At 36.0% G+C, this 17,473-nt stretch overlaps 2 protein-coding genes and 1 long non-coding RNA gene across 4 annotated transcripts in view; 2 read left to right on the plus strand and 1 right to left on the minus strand.

Annotated features, from left to right (window-relative positions):
• lingo4b (leucine rich repeat and Ig domain containing 4b) overlaps window positions 1–5,366 on the minus strand; it is a 12,219-nt gene extending 6,853 nt beyond the window's left edge. Inside the window, exon 1 of the mRNA XM_055210241.2 lies at window positions 4,995–5,366. The gene's annotated coding sequence lies outside the window, so the exon portion shown is untranslated. The remainder of the gene's footprint in view (window positions 1–4,994) is intronic.
• LOC129448130 (uncharacterized) overlaps window positions 1–11,615 on the plus strand; it is a 26,631-nt gene extending 15,016 nt beyond the window's left edge. The window contains exon 3 of the long non-coding RNA XR_008645652.2: window positions 11,292–11,615. This is a non-coding gene — a long non-coding RNA (uncharacterized lncRNA). The remainder of the gene's footprint in view (window positions 1–11,291) is intronic.
• A 749-nt stretch (window positions 11,616–12,364) lies between these two features.
• On the plus strand, window positions 12,365–16,452 carry ctsk (cathepsin K). 2 transcript variants are annotated; one of them, XM_055210248.2, is made up of 8 exons: window positions 12,365–12,524; window positions 13,215–13,349; window positions 13,809–13,931; window positions 14,246–14,395; window positions 14,628–14,846; window positions 14,983–15,148; window positions 15,599–15,707; window positions 15,813–16,452. In XM_055210248.2, the coding sequence occupies exons 2-8, from the start codon at window positions 13,221–13,223 to the stop codon at window positions 15,910–15,912; spliced, it is 996 nt and encodes a 331-aa protein (XP_055066223.1). In that variant the 5' UTR covers window positions 12,365–12,524; window positions 13,215–13,220; the 3' UTR covers window positions 15,913–16,452. The 2 variants fall into 2 exon arrangements, with proteins under 2 accessions (XP_055066223.1, XP_055066224.1); XM_055210249.2 differs by having other exon boundaries at window positions 12,374–12,520; window positions 13,212–13,349.
• Window positions 16,453–17,473: the final 1,021 nt, after the last annotated feature.

The following is a 17,473-nucleotide window of genomic DNA, read 5'->3' on the forward strand; positions in this document are numbered from 1 at the left end:
AGTTTTGCTTCCACCCCATCACAGAATGAAGCCATGCGAATGCGTATTAAAAGCTTTCCGAAACAGGTGTTGTTCAGCAAAGGGAAAGATGACAGATCTGCAGGTCATGGGGTATTTGTTCCCTCCGGGCTTTCCAAGGGAACGGAACAATAAACATAAAGCGGTTGAGAGAGAAATTTATAAGAAATTAGTTTAAGCACTTGAATGCAAAGGTAACAGATGCTAAGCTTAATTAATTTTTTTTAATTTGAGGTCCACAGTGAATTGCAACAATTTATGCCAAGCAAAAGAACAAAGATCCCTCTCTAAGCTGCTTTTGCTGAAGGCCATAAGAACTGAAATACATCTCTGCTGTGTTCTTACATGTGCACCATATAATACTAGCATTTATAGTCTTATAACCTCGGTTGAAGTGTGACTGATTTAGCTGCTTTGGTCTGAAAGACTGTGAGGGGGAGATAAAGAGACCCAGTATGACAGGGGCGGTTGCAGGCTTGCAACAAATATGATTATCTAAGCAGTTTGTATTGTAAACATCAGTATTCATTCCAGGATGTAATACAGAATTTGTTTTTTTGTGGTGGTGGGTTGTGTGAATGCGACTTTGCTTTATGTAGTTGGGTGCCCTGGAGGTACAGAGAGAATATCTTAATTCAATATATGGTCAAATTAGCTTTTTCTCTTGAATATTTATGTGCATCTATTAGGGAAAAAAGAAACTTTCTGTAAAGTTTTAGGTTTTAACTAAGGCCCAGTGGAATCAGCAGAAAAAGCAAAAAGCACTTCTTTCAAAAATCTAAACCCCTCATGCAAGAAATGAATGGAAGTTAAAACACCCCGTTGTGCTCTATGCAATTATGCTTTCGGTTACTAATAAAATGGCTGTACACTCAGTTCCATTTGGTACATTTGAATCTATTCCACAGAATATAAAACTGTTAGTAGGTGCTCTGAATTTTAAATATCTAAAGGGGACATATCATTAAAATCTGACTTTTTCCATTTTTAAGTGCTATAATTGGGTCCCCAGTGCTTTTATCAACCTAGAAAATGTGAAAAAGAACAACCCAGTAACTTTTGGTAAACCATTCTTTGCAAGCATGTGAAAAATAGGTCATTGAAATTTGGCTCCCCTTGTGATGTCAGAAGGGGATAATACCGCCCCTTAATCTGCACTATCCAACCACTGCACTGCCATCTAGGTCAGAGATCAGCTCATTTGCATTTAAAAGGACATACCCAAAAATGGCACATTTTTGCTCACACCTACAAAGTGGCAATTTTAACATGCTATAATAAATTATCTATATGGTATTTGAACTTCACATACGTACTCTGGGGAGACCAAATATGTATTTACATCTTAAAAAAAGTCCCCTGCAAAACATTTCTTATAGTTCCTGCCTCTTTTGTACCCTGTCTCTTTGAATGGTTCATGTAAATATATTATATTTGTATATATTTTGTATATTGTGTGGACAAACTACAGTATAACCATTTATTCCTGTCTGCTTCTAATGATTATTTGGTGCAGCTCAGAAAGGTCAGATCAGGCTTTAGATCACAACAGTCTGAAGGACAGATTATGATAATTCAGCTTTGTGCCGGTCACTTTTATCATTGCATGTACCTTGTGTTCTCATACTGCAGAGAATTTGATGCAGAAGAAACAGGTGTGTAGTGGAAAATATATACATGATCAAGTAATGATATACATAAGATATATATACTCAGAACATAAAGGCAGAACATATGATTCACATGGTCGCATGGTGAAGGTTTAAATACCGTAACTTTTAAGCTTTTACTTTCCGAGGTCACAGAAGTGATACAAGGTTACCGCAAGCTAAACTGTGAATTCAATAATGTAACTGGGTCATTGCATATGTGCTCAGGTTCATTTTAAATGTGTGGTCTTGGAGGTTTGTATAGAGACGCTGGATGATGATCACCTAAACATTTGAATTTACATCTTATACACTTGTGAAAAAAATGAGCACAAGAAACATGATAGCAGTGTACATCTGTGCATTTAACCGTTTACAATTACCTAAAGGATTATTAGGAACACCTGTTCAATTTCTCATTAATGCAATTATATAATCAACCAATCATATGGCAGCTGCTTCAATGCATTTAGGGGTGTGGTCCTGGTCATCTCCTTAACTCCAAACTGAATTTCAGACTGGGAAAGAAAGGTGATTTAAGCAATTTTGAGCGTGGCATGGTTGTTGGTGCCAGACGGGCCGGTCTGCGTTTCACAATCTGCTCAGTCACTGAGATTTTCACACACAACCATTTCTAGGGTTTACAAAGAATGGTGTGAAAAGGGAAAAAAACATTCAGTATGCGGCAGTCCTGTGGGCGAAAATGCCTAGTTGATGCTAGAGGTCAGAGGAGAATGGGCCGACTGATTCAAGCTGATATAAGAGTAACTTTGACTGAAATAACCACTCGTTACACCGAGGTATGCAGCAAAGCATTTGTGAAGCCACAACACGCACAACTTTGAGGCGGATGGGCTACAATAGCAGAAGACCCCACCGGGTACCACTCATCTCCACTACAAATAGGGAAAAAGAGGCTACAGTTTGCACAAGCTCACCAAAATTGGACAGTTGAAGACTGGAAAAATGTTGCCTGGTCTGATGAGTCTCGATTTCTGTTGAGACATTCAGATGGTAGAGTCAGAATTTGGCGTAAACAGAATGAGAACATGGATCCATCATGCCTTGTTATCACTGTGCAGGCTGCTTGTGGTGGTTTAATGGTGTGGGTGATGTTTTCTTGGCACACTTTAGGCCCCTTAGTACCAATTGGGCATCGTTTAAATGCCACGGCCTACCTGAGCATTGTTTTTGACCATGTCCTTCCCTTTATGACCACCATGTACCCATCCTCTAATGGCTACTTCCAGCAGGATAATGCACCATGTCACAAAGCTCAAGTCATTTCAAATTGGTTTCTTGAACATGACAATGAGTTCACTGTACTAAGATGGCCCCCACAGTCACCAGATCTCAACCCAATAGAGCATCTTTGGGATGTGGTGAAACGGGAGCTTCGTGCCCTGGATGTGCATCCCACAAATCTCCATCAACTGCAAGATGCTATCCTATCAACATTTCTAAAGAATGCTCTCAGCACCTTGTTGAATCAATGCCACGTAGAATTAAGGCAGTTCTGAAGGCGAAAGGTCAAACACAGTATTAGTATGGTGTCCCTAATAATCCTTTAGGTGAGTGTATATGCAAATCAAATTGTATACATTTAAACAGTTTGTGTTTCCTGACAATGGAACCTGTCACCTTTTATGCCGCCATACTGTATCAACCGAGCTACTGTATAGGAACAATACAGCGATTACATGGTTTACAGTAAATCAGCTATTGAGTTATTTGATCTATTTCCAATTGAACACTCTTAAAACGAATGTGTTAAAACAACACGTATTGTGTCTAGTTAGCATAAAAATGCATAGAATCCCCTTCACCTATGTATGGATGACTACAGATTATAATCCATCATCCGTGTTCAGACAGATTGCCCACCATCCAGTGTCAGAAATCTGGCTTTTACAGTAAATGAAGCATTCTTGCACAGACAGTGATGTACTGTCTCTTTCTTATTTAAAAGATGGGTCTGATCATTGGGGAAATGGTCGCCGGTGAGATGCCCTCTGCACCAGATTGTGTGCTGTATTACAGGACATCCATTAGCGGGGTCATAAAGTGCCCTGGATAGTTTAGTGTCTAAGCAGTCGTAAATAGGTCTGCTTCAGGGCAGCCGGATTACAAAAAGAACCAGGATGTTGCTCACAAAATATGACGCAGACTTATGAGGGTACAAATAATCTTTATGGTCAAATTACAGTTTAATTTATAAAAGGGAAAACATGGGCATGTGCACCAGTAATTTTCGTTCAGTGATTGTAAACCTCTCAAAAAAAAAAAAAATGACACTGTGTACTACCTCATAAATCACACAATAGGCCTACATAGCTTACTGTATGCAGGATGATGATGAGAAAGTCGCCAGTGACCATGCAATAGCCTACAAAACCACTGATCAAGTGAGTGCTTTTACCGATCCGTCCCATCAACCTGTGATAAATCAAGCCTTGTTGTGCATTACTAAAGTGCTCATCTGGATCTGCACCAAAACTCGCGCTCAATCACGCACGGACGCCGCGCGAGGATAATTTGCTGCCGCGCATCACCGATGACGCAAGGCTCTAATTAGAAAGAACTTGCGCAGATTCATTACACCCACTTAAAACACTGTCAGTGAACTTAAACAAAGAAAGTAAATCAACTAATTAAGGGACAATGCAAACGCGTAACGTTGCTTAATGCATTGATTTGAGACAATAGCCTAATAAAGACCAAATTCAGTACATACCATAATGCAAAGTTATGTTTCTTAGTACCATAAAACTAAAAGGAAAACACAGTGTGGCTTTATAGACTGTAAGACATAGATATTTGTTTTTGAGATATAAAAAGATCTAATTTAGCACACAATGCATACTATTTGCTTTCTTATACTGAATTTAGTGATCTAGTATCACTTAACTACGTTAATATACGTTTTATAATGTTGCCAAATTATGTTTAAAAACAGGACACCTTTTCAATCGAGCATTTGACCTTAATCTAAAATTCGTGTAGACGCAAACTGTCAAAATAAATCGATCAATTAGTTTTATTGACGCATTTGCTGATATTAACGGCGCGTTTAAGATGTGATCTTAAGAAAAAAAAAGATGTTATAAAAGTAGGTACACATTAGGATTATAAAAATCTACAATAATAGGTACTTTTTTTGGCTGTTTTTTATGTAAAACATATGCGAAATTATGGACGTGCGCGAGTAAGAAGTCGTGATTACCACAACAATATAAGTAGCCTAACTTAAGAAAGCCTACTTGGAAAACTACTGTTATATTCTATAGTAGTAAACTACGGTAAAATTCAAAGATTTTTGAAACTCACCCGCTTTCCTTACAGTATCTGTAAACCTGAAATTCCATTGCACTCCAAGTCTCCGTCCATCTCGATTCGCGACTCCTCACTAGATGCAGAACTTAACGTCCTGTTACGCAGTGCTTGTAAAAGGACGTGCTGTCATGAGACAAGACCTCAATGTTTTAATCGTTTTGCTTCCTCGTTAATTCCTTCTGTCTACGACACATTTCTCCAGGGTCCTCTAGCGTAATTGAAGCCTTAATTTAGACTGTTCCCTAAGCGCTTCTCGTCTAACTTTCAAATGCACCTGTCTGTTTCAAATCGAGTTCTAACAAACAGCATTTATAGAGCAGCAGATCACTGTTTACTGTCCCATTCAGCAGAAACGCAGCGCGGTTTATGGAGGGATAACACCTCAGTGTGGAGTGAGGGAACATGACAGATATTTGCGAGGCTTGGCCAAATCTGCAGATTTAGGTAAAACAGCAGATGGTTGACTGAGTTTGACTCGTGGTGCTGCAAAACATCTGAAGTTGAGTTTGCAATACAAAAAGTTTACCTATGTGACATTTTTAAGAGTGCTTAGCCATAAACTTTATAACACTTGAAAGAATGTTGGATAGTTAAAAAAACAAGCGATTTATCTTTTATTAGCTCCCAGAGGTGCAGAGCAGCATGCAAGAACCTCCAACATGCTGACCACCAGAGTCTGGACCCTCAGGGGGATCCCTGGACTAAAATAACTTAGTATTGTACAATAGGTCTTAGGAATTGTAGTCACCTTTATGTTATAATAGATGAACTTTGAAGTTCACCATCTGTACAGTTAGCCTATAATGTCATTATAAAGCATTTGTTCAAACAGACTATAGCAGATATTTTTAATTTTGTGCAAAACACAAGTCTTGAATTTAACATTGAATCACATTTAGACTACATTTTTATTAAAGGGGCCATGGCATGAGAATCTGACTTTTTCCATGTTTACGTGCTATAATGGGTTCCCAGTGCTTCTATCAACCTAGAAAATGTGAAAAAGATCAACCCAGCAACTTAGTTTTGGTAAACCATTTTCTACAAGCACATGAAAAATAGGTCATTGAAATTTGGCTCTCCTTATGACGTCATCAGGAGCTCTTATTATAATAATACTGCCCCTTAATCTGCACTATCCAACCACAGCACAGCCATTTAGTGCAGACAAAGAGAAAATAATTCACAGCACAATTGAGTTTGAATTGCATCAAACCACCATCATTGCGATCAGTGTTTGCACTTCATCAGCTCATTTGCATTTTAAAGGGCACACCCAAAAGGGCAAATTTTTGCACACACCTACAAAGTGGCAATTTTATCATGTTATAATAAATTATCTATATGATATTTTGAGCTAAAACTTCACACATGAGCTCTGGGGACACCAAAGATTTATTTGACATCTTAAAAAATTATTGTGACGTGGCATGAAAATCTGACTGTTTCCATGTTTAAGTGCTATGATTGGGTCCCCAGTGCTTCTTTCAACCTAGAAAATGTGAAAAAGATCAACCCAGTTACTTAGTTTTGGTAAATCATTCTCTACAAGCACATGAAAAAATAGGTCGTTAAAATTTGGCTCTCCTTAAGATGTCATAAGGAGCTCTTATTATAATAATACCACCCCTTAATCTGCACTATCCTACCACATCACTGCCATTTAGTGCAGAGAAAAGCACAATTGAGTTTTAATTGCAACAAACCACCATCATTGTGAGCAGTGTTTGAGTTTCATCAGCTCATTTGCATTTTAAAGGACACACCCAAAACGGCACATTTTTGCACACACCTACAAAGTGGTAATTTTAACATGCTATAATAAATTATCTATATGGTATTTTGAGCTAAAACTTCACATATGTGCTCTGGGGACACCAAAGATTTATTTGACATCTTTAAAAATTATTGTGACGTGTCCCCTTTAAATGTAATTATATATAGCTTTATAAGGACGTCACACCACCGTTAAAACTAAAGTTTCTGTTAGGTTAAATGTTTACAATTTTGTCTAAAGAGGACAATGTTCTTTAAACACAATGAACCATTAATGATAATTTTAGCGCAAATGAATAAAAGCACATGTGAAAACTTAGCTAAACAATGTTTTTGTGATTTGCATGTAAAGAACATTCTGTGAAAACTGAAAAAATAAAATGTCAAAGATTGAAATGAAAATGAAATCAATGGTTAAAATCAAACTTTGATGCTCCTAATCTCATAATTGGATTATGAGACCTAAACCTGGATTTCACAAACAGGGTATTATTTATTTTGTCTCATATTACCTTCAAAAGCAATGTGTCAGACAAATCTTGCCATTTACAATTGTTATAAGCATTATAAACTCTTTGCCAATGAGATTAGATGGGTTGAGCAAATGAATGTAAAATGAAAAGAGAGATTTGTGTCATACATTGATGATTTGGGAGAACAGTGACACCCTCCGCATTGCCTGTAGGCATTTAATTAAATCTGGCCACTAGAGGGAAAACATTACAAATGAAGGAAGGGATTGAGTGCAACATTTCTAATAGGCACATTCACCTTTATCCTCATTTAAGTTCCTTAAACTTTACAAAAGTGATACAACAACACTGTCACATTTCATGTTACTGTGGTTTAAATTAATTGCATGTACATCTACAGTAGCATTATACCTATAAAAGATTTAACAGTAATGTTGTTTATTGTATAAATGCATGAATGAATCAACATAAAAGCTTTGTTTAAAAGCACATATTCTGAATTGTATTTAAAAAAGTGAAGGAAAACAGAAATAAAATTTAAGGTAAAAAGATAGGAGATAATCTAATTAATTTACCTTTATTTCTCCTATAGATTTTTATCTACACCTCATTTTCAGATATTTATATTGTTATATAGACATCTGTAAAAATATAAACCAAACACTGTTGTTAACAATTAACTGTTTTTAGATCTGAAAATGCTTCAAATGTGAATTTTTTTTTATTCTGAATGTTTCCAAAATTAAAGGCTGTTTTGCTGTTCAGCCAGGATTTGGGATTATTCGCTTTGTTGTTATAAGTAAAGTCTTACTGCTGGTCATTGTCAAATTAAAAAGTCTTGTAAAATGATATTAATTATCCCTCTGCAATCCAGCAGAATGTTACTCTTTGTTTTTATAGTCCATAGAAAGCAACCTCTGTGGCCTGGCCTTCCAAATGCTATAATGAATTTGACACGATTTGTTTAAATCCTAACACCACAAACCCTCTTATCCCTGTGCATGAGACAGATGGCACAGCTTTAAAATTGTGAATGTGTTCTTACTCTTTAAAGACTGTTTGTCTCTGCAATAATATACTGTATAGTCGGCCAGCTCTTTGTGTTTGATCTTTAATCCCGGTAAAGACATCTGTTGGTAGGTCTAATACTGGCGGCACAGGGAAGACAACACGCGATTTATGAATGGAGTCTCTCTGTTGCAGCATGAACGTGATTAAGATAATATACATAAACATGTTTTGCTAATTATAATAATCTAGTGCAAACATTTTCAATCAGAATGTATTTCACAACTCTTAGGGCTACAACCCATAAATAAAACTGAATGTATAATGTTTGCAGTAATTTTTTTTAATGATCTTTTAAAAAAATTCTATCTATGTCTATATTGAAATTAACTTAGTAGAAAAACATAAACATTTTTATTGATGATTCAGATTAAAGTTTGTGAGAACTCTGTTTTGTTTATAAGCATCCCAGAATTCACTTTATAAAGTTGTTTAATTAAATGTGTAAAACCTTTTGACTTGTGTTGTGTAAGCCGTAGTGTTCACAGAAAGGAAAGTTTGATGCATAGTTTTTCTGAACAATAAACTGTAAAAAACAACTTTGAATCAAAAGTCTCGTGATAGTCATGGGATCAGACCATGTGACTTCAGCAAAGGATTCTGGGTTTCTCCAGTGCGGTCAGACTGGTATGTGAAGTTACAGGAAACAGATGTTAAGTTTAAAGCGTAACAGTGCTAAGTAAAGGCTAAGGGATATTTTCTGTGTGACTGTAACCTGAGTGAACAATTGTACAGAATATGTTAAAAAATGTATATATTAATGTTGGTGTGAGTGATATTTCCTAAACAAGGCGTTTGTTTGTTTATTTCTTTAATTTACTAGTATTTCATGACAATATCATTGTTTACTGGTTTACATTGGGGATATCTGAAGACAACTGCTTGAAATGTCTTAAAAAAAAGATATACAAGCTTAATCCTTAATGCCTAAAAAAGTCTGAAGTTTTGCCAAAGCATGAATGAGCAATCCTGTGTTACAGGAAATGCTTTAATCATTTAATAAAGTTGGATCAAAGTTAACCCCTGCTGATATTGCAGGTTAATAAGTACAAATAACATTTACCCTATAAATTGCAATTTGCAATAGCAATTTAGTTTAAAATCAAAGCCAGGTAGTTGATTTATTTTTGTTGATTTATTAGGTGACACTGTTTCTGTTTGAGAAACAAAAGTTAATCACGATAAAAGTTCCTCTAGTCTGCATTGATCTTAATCTACTTAAAGGCAGAACGGCTCTGTGTTTTGCTACGTTACAAAAAACATTAGGATTATTATTCTGAGGCAGTTTTATTGATTGTATGGTGCAGTTGATGGGTAACTGAAGGGTACAAATGTGCAAGGAATCGAAATGAATGATAAATGAAACCTTTTGTGTAAATGAATCCAATCCCACTGTGTTCTGGTTGCAGTGGTGTGGGTTTGCGATTGCATGATTTGATAAATCTGAATACATGTATATGAATATGTTCATACATTTCTTCTGCAAGGTTTTGTCATCATGTCAGCAGACTGTGATGCTTATAGCTTGAGATATTTATGGACTGCTCGTATGTTTGTGAGTAATCTGCACATAGCATGAACAACTAACAGTAGGGGACTTTTCTCAAATACATTTATATCCTTTTAGTGCTGACCGCATGCTTATAGAGTAGACATCATACACTGATACATTACACGTGGATTGTTGACTAACAAAGGGAAGTGTTTGTTAAAGATTACCTAGACCCGCACCGAGTGTATGAGTCTGAGTATGATTATCTGGCTAACAAGTAACAAAATTTTAAGATTAAACCAAACAAATGACTTTAGGGGGCAATTTTCTCGGACAGTTTTTATGTTTGAGCTGTCTCAATTTAAAAACATCTTGCACTGATGTATTTTAACACATATCAGTACCATTGTTTTGTTTTGTCTTAAGATGCACACCAATGTTGTTTTTTGTTAAATGTTTTAATATAACTAAGGCCTATATAGATTAAGCTAAAACCTAAAATCTTGTGTTGACAGAATACCAAGATGTTTGTTGGCTCGCTATATTTATCCAATAAATGTCTAAACATAAAATTTGAAAGTGTAAGGAAATCATTCCTTTAAAGGGCAACTATGGTCCGATTCATGTTTTGACATTTCCTTTGGTGTGTAAGTGTGTATTAGTAAATGTTAACGATATGCAAAAGGTACAAACCCCAAAGTAAACGATGACGCGAGTTATCGTCTCCAACGTCATTCTCTTTTCTTGGACTAACAAACACACGAATTGTACGCAACAGTTAACTTCCTGGGATTGGTGACGTAGGCAAGAACGACATTTCATAATTCCTCCCGCTTGGACTTACGGCCTGTAAGTTAACTCCTGTTAGCATTGCATTGTGCGCAAATCTTTCAAACATGGTAAGGAGCGTCACATTTCCAGCTGATGTCAGAGGGATTCAGGCCAATCACAACATACAGATTAGCTGGCCAATCAGGGACACAGTCCTTTCAAATCAGGAAAGAGTGAAATCTGAAAAAAAAATTTGGTATGTGGAAAATAATGTGTTTTTTAACCATAAACCACGCAAACATTATATTATACCAAATATACAAAATAACATTGTTTTTAAGCATTTAAATAGGTGCTCTTTAATAAACAAAAAGATATGTGTGTACTGACTTGAAAAATCTATTTTACTGTACCTTGTGTTATTGTGACCACCATGGAGTGCACTTATGCCAGCTGAAAACAAAAATGACCAACTTATTATGTCAACATTTTGGTTAAGAATGTGAGATGACTGTAGATTAAATTACAGATGTTACAGACTCTGATGCCTAGGAGAAAATAAACATCACATACAATAATACACTCTAAAACATGTTTGGGTAAACATGGACATAACAGCTGTTAATTTTAGCCCTAACCTGGATAATGTCATTTTACCCAACCATGCTTTTATAATATTAATAATGTAATATTAATAATGTTTGGTCACAGACTGGTCCCTGATCAACCAACCAAAATGAAGACATGACCCCTAACCTAATCAGACATCATACAGACATGACTCAGCATGTGAACAGGAGGAGAAGCACATTTTATTCTTATAAATACAAACTTGTGTTGTTGGTAAGCATGACCTTGCCTGTTATATTTTTAACAGTATTAACTTATATTATTCAATGTTAATCTAAAGATAATTTCAGTGTTATATAACACAATTTAATGCATCCCAATGGACATCCGGCCTTTTAGATTATAAAATGGCAGACAAAACTCACTCAGATCACTAAAATTTATTATATACATGTCAATTTACACACAAACTCTAGAAATTTCTTGGATATTTTTTGCCCATAATGGGTGAATATTGGACAGAACACATGCTGGGTTAAAAATGACCCATGAATGTTGGGTTGTTGTTATGCAACCATGGTGTATAATAACCCAGTATGGGTTCTGTCCAAAATCTACCCACCATGGGCAAAAATAAACCAGCCATTCTAAGAGTCCTTGATGCTACAATGCTTACAAGCATAATATTGATTAAATCAGCCATCTACATTAAACAATAAACACAATGACAGAAAGCATAAAAACATATATACATTATTTGTTTGATCTAAAACAACTTTTTCTACATTCTCGTTGTATTCAGTCAATACACAACACTTGGTTTTGTTTATATTTTACAAAACCATGCACATAACTCACCTCATTTGCAAAATTCCAATATAACTGCAATTGCCTAAAAAGTTCCTTCAAAATAAGCTTAGTGATTGCAACAAAACACCTGAATCATTTAGCAAAAATCTGTAACATAATTTACAAATTATGCAGGCTAGTTGTATGGGACATTTTGACTAAATAATATTTTCATGTTTGTTGTATAGGCCTACAAAAAGGGTTATTATAATAATAGTTTCAAAGAGTACCTTTATAACCTACATTTGTATTTCTGAGAGAAAATAATATAATGCTAAAGTTAGATATATAATAGATAAGAAAGAATTGTGATTTTGTATTAGGTCTTTATGAATATGTATTACTGTAACCTGACACCTGACATCATCTGAGTTTAAATGATTCCATATGCGCACCGTTTCTTCCCGTTTCGCTCTCATAGGAGGAACTTCCTCAAAACCGGGACATAAAAGGATCCTCATCTAACAAAGTTTCAAACCGAGATCTGGACATTTGCAACTGAACTTCAGAAATCACCAAACCCAGGTAACTGTAGGCTATTTGCCTCGTCGCCGTAGAGCAAAAACGACAGAAAAACGTCGACAGGGAAAACATAGGCTATACTTAGTTGTATTATTTTTTATCCTGAATAGTTTGCATTGTTTGTATTATTCATATTTACAGTGACTTGCAGTTTCTTTACTGTTCGTATGAGTAGGACAAAAGTATGGCAGGCTAATTGTTTTGCAGATCTAAGCATTAGCAGCTGTTTCGGTTTCACTTTAACGTTCACGAATGTTAAAATATAAATTACTTGATTAAGTATATTAAGAGGATAACTTTTAGATGTTGTTAGCGAGGAATTTTATCTATTTTAGAAATCACTGCGCTATCTGTGTAAGCTACATCCCTGAAATAGCCTTCTCGTTGTGGGCATGTGGGTTCCAGTAAAAACGACGTTCCTCGACCACTTCATAAAAATAAAACTTCATAACATTTGTCAGGCTGCGTGGTTACTTTAAAAACCTTTTAATACACAAAACTTTTCTGTTTCACAAAAGTGACTTTGTCTTTGCGCTGGAAAAATGATCAGTGTTAAACAGATTTTTAAAAAGTATGAAAGAAAAATTTTTTGGGCTACCAAAAACGTTCTTTTGCAAATATTTTTAACACCTTTATTTCAAGCAGTGTAGTGCATATAGTGTTTAATCCTCTAAGGGCATATGTTTTTTTCAGGGCATAATGTATAAGTTTGGTGGCATACCTGTGCTGGTGCTGTGTTGGGGTGTAGCTCACGCTCTGAGTAATATTTTACTGGATGAAGCATGGGAGAGCTGGAAAATCACCTACAGAAGAGAGTACAATGGTCTGGTAAGTCAACTTCCTGTCCAGTTTGTGTCTCTGGCGGTGCTGAAAAGAAGAAATGAAGTAGAACTTGGTTTTTGTTTTCATCCTCACTTTGGAGAAGATTCAGTCTGTATCCCCATCTAAAGGAAGAGGAAAAGCTAGCTTGTTATTTATTTATTTCTGACCACTTTAATTAGAATTTCAGTGCATTAACTGGCTAATGTTCCCTTTCTAATGGGAGTGTTTTGTACACTCAGCTCAATTAAAAGTGAGGGAAAGTTTTAAGAAAAGAACCTCTTGGATCCTTTACATATTTTATATCAGAGTTTGCAGACTTTGCGTATCTGATTGCAGTTTTTTGGAGTTTTGAGATACAGAACAACCTGGACATGACCAAAATTATAGCCTTATTCTTTTTATGATAATATGATTTACACTTATTGCATTCATCATTTAATTTCAACATGTATGTGTGTGTGACAGGATGAAGAGTCTATTCGTCGAGCCATTTGGGAGAAGAACATGATGTTTATTGAGGCCCATAACAAAGAGTATGAACTGGGGATTCATACCTATAATCTGGGCATGAATCACTTTGGAGATATGGTCAGGACTTTCATCATAATCTGCTAATAAATAAATACTTTAAAATGCTAAACTTTTTGTTCAAAAACTGACTTTGAATGAAAAACAGATGTACTGTACGATTGGCAAAAGGTTCAGATACCACATGTTCACTTTGTTCATTTTACTTCTTCTTGGAAAACCTGTTTGTATACTGAGCATGTGATAACAAGAACGTCACATCAACAATACTCTGAAAGGCTTGTTTACTGGAACTAGCTTTTGAAAATGTTTCCTGTATGTTTATATTTTTAGAGTTTTTAAATATATTGTCTTTAATGCTCATCTCTCTACAGACTCTAGAGGAAGTGGCGGATAAAGTGATGGGACTCCAAATGCCCATGTCTCAGGACCCCATAAACACATATGTGCCTGATGAAACAAAAAAGTTGCCCAAATCCATTGACTACCGTAAACTGGGCTATGTCACATCTGTCAAGAACCAAGTGAGCAAATCAAACATTTTTAACCTAAACATAACATTTGTTACTACAGTAAAGTTCTACAGTTAACACTTTACTAACCCTATATAGATTAACTGGAAGTTTTATCCACCTAGAGGTATAGCTTTGCTTTGGCGCCATCTAGTGGTAAAAGATAGAATGTTTATAATGAGTTGCATACTTTTCTCTACACAGGAAGCAGCTCTAAAGCTTTGTTTGTTCTTGATTCCCCCAGGGTTCGTGTGGCTCATGTTGGGCCTTTAGCTCTGTTGGAGCTTTGGAAGGTCAGCTGAAGAAGACCACGGGTAACCTGGTGGACCTCAGCCCTCAGAACCTGGTGGACTGTGTGACTAAAAATGACGGCTGTGGTGGAGGATATATGACAAATGCATTTGAGTACGTTGCAGAAAACCAGGGCATTGACTCAGAAGAGAACTACCCTTATGTTGGAATGGTAATGAAAGTCAACTTTATTTTTCATAACAAATTTGAGTTGCAAATCAAATCAATAACATTCACAGGTTTGTTTCTGTAATTATGTAATGTTATTTTTAACTCTAATTTTTTTTTGTCAATACTGCCCCCTGCAGGATCAGCAGTGTGCCTACAATGTGTCAGGAAAAGCAACCAGTTGTAAGGGATTTAAAGAGATTCCTCAGGGTAATGAAAAGGCACTGGCAGCGGCTGTTGCAAATGTTGGACCTGTGTCAGTGGGTATAGATGCCATGCAGAGCACCTTCCTGTACTACAAAAGCGGTACTTAACATTTGATTTCTGTTTTAGTACCTAGTAGGCCTAGTAGTTGAAGCCTTGTATATTGCAACTGTAGGGTGACCATGTGTGCCATTCTTCCGGGACGCGTCCTGGCAAGGATTTCGGGTGCGTCTTCCGGAAGTCGTATTTGTCGATCGCATACATACGTAATAGAGGATTATTAATATTATTACATTTTAAGGAAAGAATGAAACTACAATTGTATGTCTTATGTATTTAACTGGATGGCGTATGCGGTCAACAAATACGACTTCAAGAAGACGAACCGAAAATCCTGGCCAGGACGCGTCCGTGAAAAATGGCACGTATGGTCACCCTATGCAATGATTTTGCTGAAAAATTTGTAGTAAAGGTTACATTTACGCATAAGAGACCAAACCTTAACTACTTTATTTCTCTCTCTGGGGTGCTGTGTCCAAAACTGATTCCTAGGTGTGTACTATGATCCCAACTGTAACAAAGATGATGTCAACCATGCAGTGCTTGCTGTCGGTTATGGAGCCACACCGAAAGGCAAAAAGTACTGGATTGTGAAGAACAGGTGAGATTCAGCTTCATTCATTGTCCTATTACCTATACATGTGATTCGACGTGTTATCACGGCTAGTTTTAAACAAGGGTTAAACTGCTTTTCTTATTCCTGAAGTTGGGGTGAAGACTGGGGAAAGAAGGGATTCGTCCTGATGGCTCGTAACCGTAAAAATGCATGTGGCATTGCCAGCCTGGCCAGTTACCCAATCATGTGAGAACTGGACTGAGACAGGAAGTAGGGAATTTACAAGGGACTAAAACTGTCTGGTACTGAGCAACAACACAACGGACTTAATCACTGTTATCAGTTTGCTTCAACATCATATTTTTTTATTGTTGGAGCAAATTAAAACCTTCTCTAAAAGAGTTAAACTACAATGTTTAGTGATGTTTTTGTTTTACAATGTTCCTAATCACATCAGACACTGCAGTTGCAGCTTTTTTGTGCAATATTTGTTTTTGCAGGAGTTTTGATATTGTGTATTACATTTTTTCCCCAATGCCCCTGGTGGGATCTGATTTTTGAATCACTTGTTTTATGATGTTTGATTTTATAGATGACTTTTTTTGTGACCAAAGAAAACTTTTTCATATTTAATGCACTGTATGGGTATTTAGTAATGGTATTAATATACAGTCATTGTTATGAATTACTTCAATAATGTTTTAATTTTTTGTAATTCATTCTTTCAGAGCCATACTGTACTCTGTACAGGAACACTATATAAAATAAAATTCAGATCATTTTCCATAAATCTCTGTAGTTGTTTGTTGTTTTGGTTTTATGAAAAGTTTACACAGCACTACATTTTGGGGAAGAGCTGAAATCACGTGAGAACAAGAAAGGAAACCAAAGCCAACACAAAGAACTAAGAGACTGTCAAAGCAAACATGTTAATTCAAAGGTCTGACCTTTGCTTTTTAATGGATTTTGATTTAATAATTCATAGTGTGAGGACCTGAGGCATATCACAATGAGGAAATGAAAGATACTACACTATTGAGTTCAGATAGTTTCTTAAAACATTACAAAACAAGTGGAAATAATACAAAATTAAGTCTTATATAAAAATGAATTCCTTTTCAATTGCGGATATAATTTTTTGTGTTGTCAGACCTTATACGTAAAAGTAGTTTTTAACAAGAATGTTGAGCAAAGCACAAATGTTCTTTATTTTTTGGTAAAAATCATATGACCCACTGAACCACTTCCTCTTTGATAAAAGACTGCTGTCAGAATGCATAACATTCTTAAATATGACTAATCTTATACCACGGGTCTGTTGAATGCTGTATTCTGATTGGCTGAGAAATGTTCCGTGCATAAATTTTTGATAACCGCACACCTAACTTGTCAAATGTCTTAAAAATAGGCACCAGAGCAATGTAACCGTGGTATAAGAGGAATAATTGACTCCGGTCCTTTGAATGATTTGAAAATAATGCACACCCGCGGTGTAATGGCACCTTGGGTGTGCATTATTTTCTTATAATTCAATGGCCCGTCATCAATTATTCCTTACATAGAATACTATTAACTTTAAATCAGGACTAAATGTGAACCTGAGGCAACTGGGCTGACATGTAATGTTAGTAGAGTAAATAAAAATGTTGCATGTTCTTGAATTAATTAAAATAAAAAGTATTCTGTGTGAGAAATACTATATAAATTTAGCTGCAATCAGGTCTAGGTCAGCACATTTGGCAAAGTTTTGATGATGATTTAGATTTAAGTGATGAACAAACTTGAACAGAAATGTCAAGTCATGCTACCCC

This window comes from Misgurnus anguillicaudatus, chromosome 10, assembly GCF_027580225.2.
Source record: "Misgurnus anguillicaudatus chromosome 10, ASM2758022v2, whole genome shotgun sequence".
NCBI lineage: Eukaryota > Metazoa > Chordata > Actinopteri > Cypriniformes > Cobitidae > Misgurnus > Misgurnus anguillicaudatus.

What these genes read in the sequence shown, in the direction of transcription:
- ctsk (XM_055210248.2), top strand. Translation starts at nt 13,221, where the DNA reads ATGTATAAGTTTGGTGGCATACCTGTGCTGGTGCTGTGTTGGGGTGTA. An exon ending in CTTCCTGTACTACAAAAGCG is followed by an intron (nt 15,149 to 15,598) that starts GTACTTAACATT and finishes ACTGATTCCTAG; the next exon opens with GTGTGTACTATGATCCCAAC. An exon ending in TACTGGATTGTGAAGAACAG is followed by an intron (nt 15,708 to 15,812) that starts GTGAGATTCAGC and finishes TTATTCCTGAAG; the next exon opens with TTGGGGTGAAGACTGGGGAA.